General features: G+C 38.8%; 1 protein-coding gene across 1 annotated transcript in view; it reads left to right on the plus strand.

The window, feature by feature from the left end:
* Positions 1 to 3,009, plus strand: part of sf3b3 (splicing factor 3b, subunit 3) — a gene marked incomplete at its 5' end in the record, with an annotated part of 29,392 nt that extends 26,383 nt beyond the window's left edge. The window contains 3 exon segments of the mRNA XM_035664535.1: positions 1,055 to 1,198; positions 1,316 to 1,420; positions 1,534 to 3,009. Coding sequence (XP_035520428.1) covers positions 1,055 to 1,198; positions 1,316 to 1,420; positions 1,534 to 1,674 — 390 coding nt within the window.
* Positions 3,010 to 9,104: the final 6,095 nt, after the last annotated feature.

Below are 9,104 nucleotides of genomic sequence, written 5' to 3' on the forward strand. Positions count from 1 at the left end.
TTTTTTTTTTTTTTTTTGGCCCCATGGCGTCCCTGTCATGTATAACCTGTATGAAGTTTGCTCAGACAAATACTGAGGCTTTATTGCTGCCCAATGCTGCCTTTGTATCCAAGGCACATCCTGATTATTACCTCTAATTGTTGGCAAAGCAGTTTTTTAATGGTTATTGGATTAGATCCGACCATCCGGACTCATTTTCTCTAAGCATTAGATGACAGTGTGTGTCTTCTGTCCGACCTTGGCTACCGTTCATGTACTTATACATATGTGCAGCTGTCAGGACGGATGATCTCGGGACCTGAAATGTCTTCAATAACATCTGACTTGTTTATTATATGATCTGATTTCTGTGCTTGTTGTAATTTTCCGTTGTAGATGTTCTTAGTCACTGAGAGGAAGTCAAGATGTCATTGAAATAGTTTCAATCTAAGCTTTCTCCACCACCAAGTTAATAATCAGTGTGTGTGTGTTTTCGCTTATAAATCAGACATTTCCCAATACTATGAAGACAATAACCCCATTTCAGCACCTAGATTGTGTTCATACTTTCCTGTCAAAAACAGATTGTAAAAACTGGCAGCATTATTTCATTAATAGCATGCGTGACCTAATTTTTAAAGCACTTTCTTTCTTTTTTCTATTGTTCAGTGCCAAAAAAATCCCCTCTACATTCCCTGTGATTCAGTGCCGTAGAAAATAAAAGAACGGTGCTGGCCGACACTTTTTACAACCAAATATGCGAGACCTTTTGTGTGTCGGGACTGGGTCTGTCTCCATCTTGTGCAAGACCTGCATGGCTGCGCAGCTGAGCAGTCGGAGCAGTCAGGTTTCCGTTTCAGTCCTGGTCCAGCCAGTGTCATGGATTCTCCAATGATTATCTGGTTCTGAGCCACATCGGGTCTCGAAGAGCTGCGAGGGGTCAGAAATGAATGATTGCCATTGATCTGGTTGTGTCTTGGGCTGAAGTGATCATGAATGTCACTCTAGGGGACATGAATCCTACTAGACAACAATATCACATGACCGTCTTTGTCTCCCTCCATTGTGTCTCCAGGCTGAGGTGGTAGTGAATTACCACGTAGGAGAGACGGTGTTATCTCTCCAGAAAACCACACTGATCCCTGGAGGTTCAGAGTCCCTGGTCTACACCACTCTGTCCGGAGGCATCGGCATACTGGTCCCGTTCACCTCGCACGAGGTAATAACACAAACCATTTCATCATATTTCATTTAAAATGTTTAAAATGTTTTTGGTCTCCCCATTTTTCCTGCTCTTGTTTTTCATCGAGCTTTCATTTCTTGTCTTTTTGTCCAGGACCATGACTTCTTCCAGCATTTAGAGATGCATATGCGCTCAGAGTTCCCCCCACTGTGCGGCAGAGACCATCTCAGCTTCAGATCCTACTACTTCCCGGTCAAGGTTGGTATCTACATGTCTCTGTCATTGGATCTGTTGATTGCTTTCAGATGTACCTATCAGCATCTCGGACTACTAAACCAATACGTTGTGGATTCTCTTGTTTTTCTCTCCAGAATGTGATTGACGGAGATCTGTGTGAGCAGTTTAACAGCATGGACCCTCACAAGCAGAAGAGTGTGGCAGAAGAGCTGGACAGAACGCCACCCGAGGTCTCTAAGAAACTGGAGGACATTCGCACTCGATACGCGTTCTAAATTCGACACCTTCATACAGTACAGGCGGACAGAGAGGCACTCATTAGGACCACCACACACACACACACACACACACACACACTGGTCCACAGTACGACCCTGTAAGGACGCAGATTGACAGTATGGATTGTTATAAGGCAGACAGACTGTGGGCGAACCCCTTATTACATGGAAACATACCACAAGACGTCACATGCCTGCATTTCCAGTACGTTGCTCAATTATAGCACCTCGTCCGAAACAAATACCTGCATTCAATAACGAGAACATCACCCACATGACTGTCGAGTGCCTTGCCGTCATCACACCACGTACATACTTACTGCCTCAAATACTGAGAACTTTGTGCAAGTTTTTCACACCTCGTATGTGCCGTTGAATCAGCAGAAACCACGCACACACATGCACACATACACAGGCAGCCAGATAAAGACAGCATTCAGTGGAAACATGACAGGAAGTCTCGGCGAGTAGCCCTCTTACCTTGTGACATTGTGTTCCCACAACAATGTGTTCTGCCTGGAACAGCATTGTCACCCAAACATAGCTGTGATGAGTATCATTCTCACACACACACACACACATACATACACACACACAGAGAGAGAGCTGTGTAAACAGAATTCACACGCACCCCGATGGCGTGAAGAGCAACCGCGCTGTCATCTGCACCGTCATACTGAGTCCAAATCATCTGTCATCGTCTGCGAGCGAATACATTTTTATTTAAAAGCCTTTCTGCTCACGCCAAGCAGAAAAGTCACATGGACACAACTTGTTGAGATCGATGTCACGCTTTCTGGACAGAAGACTCCTGAAAGCTGAGATTTTTTTTTTTGTCTGTTTAGCAAGTTTGTGTGTCCTCACAAAATTAAACATGTTTTTGTATGCTATGATTTTTTAAATGTGTTTTCATTAGAATGATCTGTTCTGAATATACCACGGTCCAAGATGGTATTATTAAATCTTTCTTAGCCCCCTCGCCTACCTGTGTGTTTGGTAACCTGTCGGCCCCCAGGCTCATTAAAGCATATTGCTTACTTGCAACTGGGAACCAAACAGAAGCCGAACCTCTAACCCACTGTAAGCCTCAGGCCACGGTTCGAGAAGTGTTGCCATACTGCGGCATTAGACGACGGCTGAACTCAGACTAAATAAGTGGGTGGAAGAACACTGAAGGTTTGCACTGGGTGTTGTTCTTCTCAGTCCTGTAAATTCCCAACCTCAGCCACAGACATAGCATTCCTCAGTAGTCATTGAATTTAGGGGTTTGTGGGAATGGGGGCAGTGGTCTGTTTTTGTAAATAAAGTTGTTGTTTTTTGTGCTTTATAATACCATGCGTTTGTGTGTCACTTCCTGCCACTGTGTGTGGAGAACCATCACTCTAGCTAAAGGACCCCTGAGTGTGTCTCAATCATTAACACATTACGGGGCCAATATTAAGTTTTGTGGTTTTCACAAGGGTCACGGCTCAGGGTAGGGACAATATTTATTCTGTGTCTCACTTTAAAGTGGTGATGCTTAAATCTGATTCATTTGATTTAGACCCTTAGAGGCAGAACAGTCATCTTACTGTGAGCTAATTGGCTGACAACACCACATCCTGAAGTCCATGTGTTAAATCACAGGTTCAACAGTTTAAATGTGCTCAACCGGACAGATGGGGAAACGTTTCAGCTGCTGCAGTGAGGTTAGCTGATCGGGGGCCAGTTGTGATGTGTTCATTTGAGTCAGTGTGAAACTCCCTGTACAGAATAAAAAGGGCAGGCAGGTTTTAGCATTTTCTAATAATGTTCTCATTAAACATTTAGGTTTAACAGTAATTGTGTCCTTTTCAGTCCTGAAGTAGATTACACACTACATTCCCAAAAGTATGACCTTTAAATGTAAGTACACTGTACTTTTTATACAATAGCACCTTTTCATCTTGGAGTTTTTAATTAAAGGAATAATTCAACATTGTGGGAAATGTGCCTGTTTTTACTGTGACTTATATGATTGATACTCTAATGTTCAATAAATATGGAGTAATGCATAGAGTAATATTACTTTTGAAAGGAGTAATAAATTAGATTTTTTTAGAAATTAGCCCAACACTGGTCTGGATTTGGATGGAGTTTTTTTTACAAAAGCAAAGCCAATATCTTTGGGAAAAAATAATTACCCTTAACCACTTCAAATTAGAACAGCATCATATGAAATGGGGAAAATATGCTCTAATGAAGATTGAGACTGTATATAGTTTTGAATACACTCAATCTGTCATATGTATATATTTGTTCCATAAATGTCTTGGTACTGTCTATTTAATTATTTGAATAATTGAATTTAACCTCATGGAAGTTTTTTTTGTTTACTTTTTTATGTCCAATTCTTGTGAGGTTTAAAAAATTCAAGAATATTTTATTATTGTTTACAACAAGGTTAAAGAACGAAATTTAGATAGTTCCCTTCCCCACTGCTACCTTCAAAAAACAAAACAAAAAACTAAGTAAAAAAAATTGATCATTGAGTCATACAAATGATTATTATGTCCTGTATGCTACATGTATTGTTTTACCTGCATTAATAATTAAAAAAATAAAGCTTAACCTATTAATACGGAAGAGGATTGGGGCCAAATGTGAACATTTTATTTAAAGTGACAAAAATAATGATAAAGTTCAAAATCAGAATCCTGAGTTACATGTATTGTTTTGCCTGTATTACTAATAAAAAATAATAATAATTCAACTTGGTCTTTCGCATGATAAACACACTGTCGTGCCTTTCTGATATGTTACATAATCACTGGCGGTTTTTCCTTCAGATGGTTCAATAAAGTTTTTTGACAAAAATTAAAAATGTGCCTCTGTCACAATAAAACATTCTCAGGCTGAAGTGATCACGGTTGTGTTGTACAGCTGGACCCAATGCAGCCTGACAGCTCTGTACTCCATCTGCAGAGGCTTACATGTGACAGCCTCGCTGAAGTTGGTTCTCTGTTGACAGCGTGTTTAACTTGCATAACAACAAGAGGATAATGATTTACCATACAGTAGAATAACAAACGCTCAGCTACAACAAAGTCCTCACATCTGCTACACTGCTTCTGCACATGTGATAGGTTTTTGCCGCTGTGGGAGAAAAGCAAAGAACTTGGCCAGACTAAACTTTCCCACTCAGAACAATGGCACTGCAGAGTTTTGTAGAACGATAACCACATGGGCAGCTTTTTAAAAATATGTAAAGGACAACAAAACGGGGACCTGTGGTGAATTCTATCCAGACGACTTGTGCTCCTAATTCTACAGGGCGCAGGGAAAGAAACATCTGGATGTATGAAAATGTCCATCCAGGGAAATTACTGGATTCACATGCTCCTTTACCAATTAATTTCAAAATGACTTTATTTTGGAGGGTATGATGGTTCTTAAAATGGCAGCAGCAGTGTACAACCTTGTGACACAGGGACGTAAGTGGATAATTAACCTTGGTTTTGTCAGTTTTTCACTGAAATATTTGACTGGGGATTGACCTCTCCTTCAATCCAACTGACCACATCCTGCTAACATCTGTTTGTTTGAATGTCATTCCTCTTAAAACTGATATCTGAACCTTTTCTAGTGATGGTGAACTTGTTTTGGAAGCTTGTGTTTTTTTATTTACTAGTTGTTTCCATTGTAAAACTTGAGAAATAATGCAGCTCTCCAGTACTCTTTGGTAAATGAGTATGCTCTATGAGGCTCCCATCGTTCATTTATCTCCCATCTCCCATTTCTTTCTTTTTAAATACATTAATAAAAGACAGAATAACAAAAAGATCCTAAAATGTATTTGTTAAATATGACCCGGGAACGTCTCACTCTAGTAATAATATTAAAACCCAAACATGGTGGGACTTTAGTACGTTGTCATGTAATAAATATTTGTGTTTCTTAACAAATTTCAGTATGTTTTAGTACCATTTTAAAAGTATGAAGTATATTTTCATATTTATCGTGATAATATCGTGTAACGAAACGTACTTCAATATAAATAAATCATTTAATACATGTGTAAAGGTTTTTGAATTATTTAAGGTTTTTATACCAAGCATTATGGTAGTGGTTGCTTTTTAATGTGCACCAAACCTTTATTATGCACCTTAAACATGGATTCATCTGCAAAAGATCTAAAATTAGACACATTATTATCCATTGATGAATTTATGGGCATCATAAAGCCACCACATGTCATGTGGTTGTTTTTCTTGAGAGGTCATTGGGTTTTAAAAAGGTCTTCTGTATTTGTATTTATGTTGTATATATGATGTATTTTAATGTGTTGAGCTGCAACCATGACCAGATCTCTCTTGTAGAGATTTTTGATCTCAGAGGGACTTCCTGGTCAAATAAAATATATTTATTAATGTGAAATTGTGTTGTTTTCTTGGAAATTATAAGGTTTAACATTATTAAACGGAATAATTGCAGTCATACACGTGCACAAACACTAATCAGAGGTCAAAGCGTTGCTGTATCTGAACTGTAAAAACCAGAGAAAGAGCCGGCTCTCACTGAGCTGAGTCAAATGATGTGGCTCACTACAAGGAGCTGGAATTCCCATCACTAAGTGGTGTTAGACTGACTGCACTGATGATGTATGTGTGAGGGGAAACTTACAGTGTCTACAGACTGATGCAACACCTTTGGTTACACAGTGAGCCTTAAGGGAACTGGATCAGACACATACTGCAAAATACTGTCACATTAGCAGCGAAGGATGAAAGATGTGTGAAAGCATTTCAGCACCCTTGTTTAGACTGTGTCTGGGTGAGGTTCAGGGGTCATGATTCCTGCATAATAGTTGCTCATTACTGCATTCCTCTGCCACCTCCTGCGTAACTCTTTTTACAGATGCTCAAAGCACTAAACCTTCACCGTGGCTTTAGAGTTGAGTGTCTGTGCTTCAGTACTTCCTGTGTGCTTTTTCCTGCAGTTGTTGTTGGTGAAATCTTGGTTCTACTTTGGTCTTTGTTTTAGTTGCAACGCAGCACAAATTGCATAACTTCATTATGATGAAAACATTCATTATAATTTTTGGCCCTCAGTTTGTTTGTGCTTTGTGAGGAGCTATTGCTTAAGGATGATTGTTTTTTTTGTTTTTTTGGTGTAAATTTAGACTTTTCTTACAGTTGGTGGTTTGTGAATGCTGCCTGAAAACAAGGGATGGTGGTGCATGTCTGCTTAAGTTAAGTTTTTTACGTAGTGTTGTCCACTGAAAATGATGTATTTCCATATTTGGTATTTTTAAGTTTTCAGATGAAGTTTTAAATGCTTTGGGTTGAGAAAATGTCCTACATTTTAGGCTAAAAACCATCTTAAACCAATTGAATTATCTAGAAACTCAATGTCAGATTCAAGCTTAAAACAAGGCTGTGTCTCTATCAATGGCTGATATTCACTGGACACCAGCAGTAAAAGCTCAAATAACATGCCACAAATGGGAATATAACTGTTCTTAGCAGCAAATGTTAAACTAAGATGGTTTATCATAATCCAAATGTTTCATCAATATGTCTTGATTATGTCATCACAAATTTTTTTTTGATTTATAAGCATTAATGCTAAATATGTAACATTTCTGCAATAAAATGTCTATAAACACTGGAACTATGTTATATATGTTATTGAGTTGTGTACTTATATTACCCCAAAGGTTTCCAAAAATGTTTAAACCAGAGAAATAATTGTATTCAGATATCATTTGCCTGTCAATGGTGTCATGTGGTTGTCTGCAAGAAGCTGACATAAATTAAATTTTTATCCAGTTTTAAGCCCAATTTTTACCATACACTTTTTGGATGTGGTTGCTTTTACTTTTATATTTGAACCGGATGAAGGATTTTAGTCTGGATCTTAAGTTAACAAGCTGAGCTAACGTCAGCAGCAGCTCAAGAAGAAAAAGACGGCTCGCAGTGGTTTTAATCAGCCGGCTCTGTCATTGTTTTGGAGAGAAAGAGAGAAAACACATATATATGGATAAAATAAGGCTCCTGGTCGCACCACCCCTCCCTCGCAGTCAACTGCACACACCTGACAGGAATCCTCAACCCGGGAGACAGCTGACCTGCAATGACGGAATGGTGGTGAAAACAACAACTCCCATGATCCCTCGCAACTTCACCAAACTTCATTGGCAGAAATTTCCTGCTCTACATTTAACAGAAACTGCTAACAGTAGCAGCAAGTGTCTCACATACACCTGAAGTGGAAAAGAAACTAACAGCTGTCTGGTTTCAATACGCTCAAATGATGAAGTGATGACTAAAATGAAAAACCAACATACAGGAATTGCTGCTCTTCGTCTTATTAAACAATAAACATCCCTTCAGAATGACATTATTACAATTCTTCAAATCATTAATCACTCTGATGGATCTTTTATAAAGCCATCATCAAGTCCATCAGGATCAAATCCTCGCGGCACGAGAACAGTTTCTTTCCGTCTGCAGCTGGTCTCATTAACAAGGCCCGGATCCCCCACTGACACTGACTCTTAAACCCACCCTGTATATATGCATTACATTAATGCACTCCTGTTGGTTTTTCTATCCTGCACATTGTAAATATATTTCCTGTACAGTTTTAGATATTTCTATCTTTATCTTTATCTATCTTTATATATTTTTTTTTTTTAAAGTACTTGATTTTTTTGTGATTTTTTTTCCAAGGTAAATTCCTTGTATGTGTAAAAACTCACTTGGCAATAAACCCAATAATGATTCTGATTCTGATTCTGAATGCATCTGGAAAATATTTACCCCGTGTTACCATGCCCTTACATTTGGAGGGACATGGAGGTTAGGGGTAATCGGTGACAAGTGTGAAGAGGTCAAAACTCCAGCAACACTTGTAGTGTAAAGAACAACTTAACTGTCAGACCGACATGTTTTGCCTAGTGGATAACCCTAATAAAGGCTACAAGCCAAAACACGTGACAATAAAGTTCAGTGCAACAAATATTGCTGGAGTTTTGACCCCATCGAGGTAAATGGGTCAGTAAAAACACAGGTTTATAACTCAATCTACTCAACTCTGGTTGTTTTGGTTTGCTTCAACATTATACCAGGTTTCACATTCTGACTGCACTCTGAGCTTTAAACGATGAGTCATATGTCATTTTGAGGAAACAGCTTTTCCACACCAGCTCTGCAAGAAGTCCAGCCATATTTTGATATTTGAGCCATGCATGTTTCTTGTCCCCTCAGTGAGCTTGTTACATTATTCAGATTTCCTGTATGTGGTTATGGAATTAAACGTAAATGTGTGTCCAGTGTTTGCCTTTAAATGAAGTTGTCACACTTAGCAAAACTTCAAGACATATCCAATTGAATCTGTCTTTACAGTAATATGCAGTTAAATGTGTATTTTAGGAACAATTTACTTACTTACTGAATGCTGACTGT

Source organism: Morone saxatilis, unplaced genomic scaffold, assembly GCF_004916995.1.
Source record: "Morone saxatilis isolate NCDOM2014 unplaced genomic scaffold, NCSU_SB_2.0 Contig2, whole genome shotgun sequence".
Classification (NCBI taxonomy): domain Eukaryota; kingdom Metazoa; phylum Chordata; class Actinopteri; family Moronidae; genus Morone; species Morone saxatilis.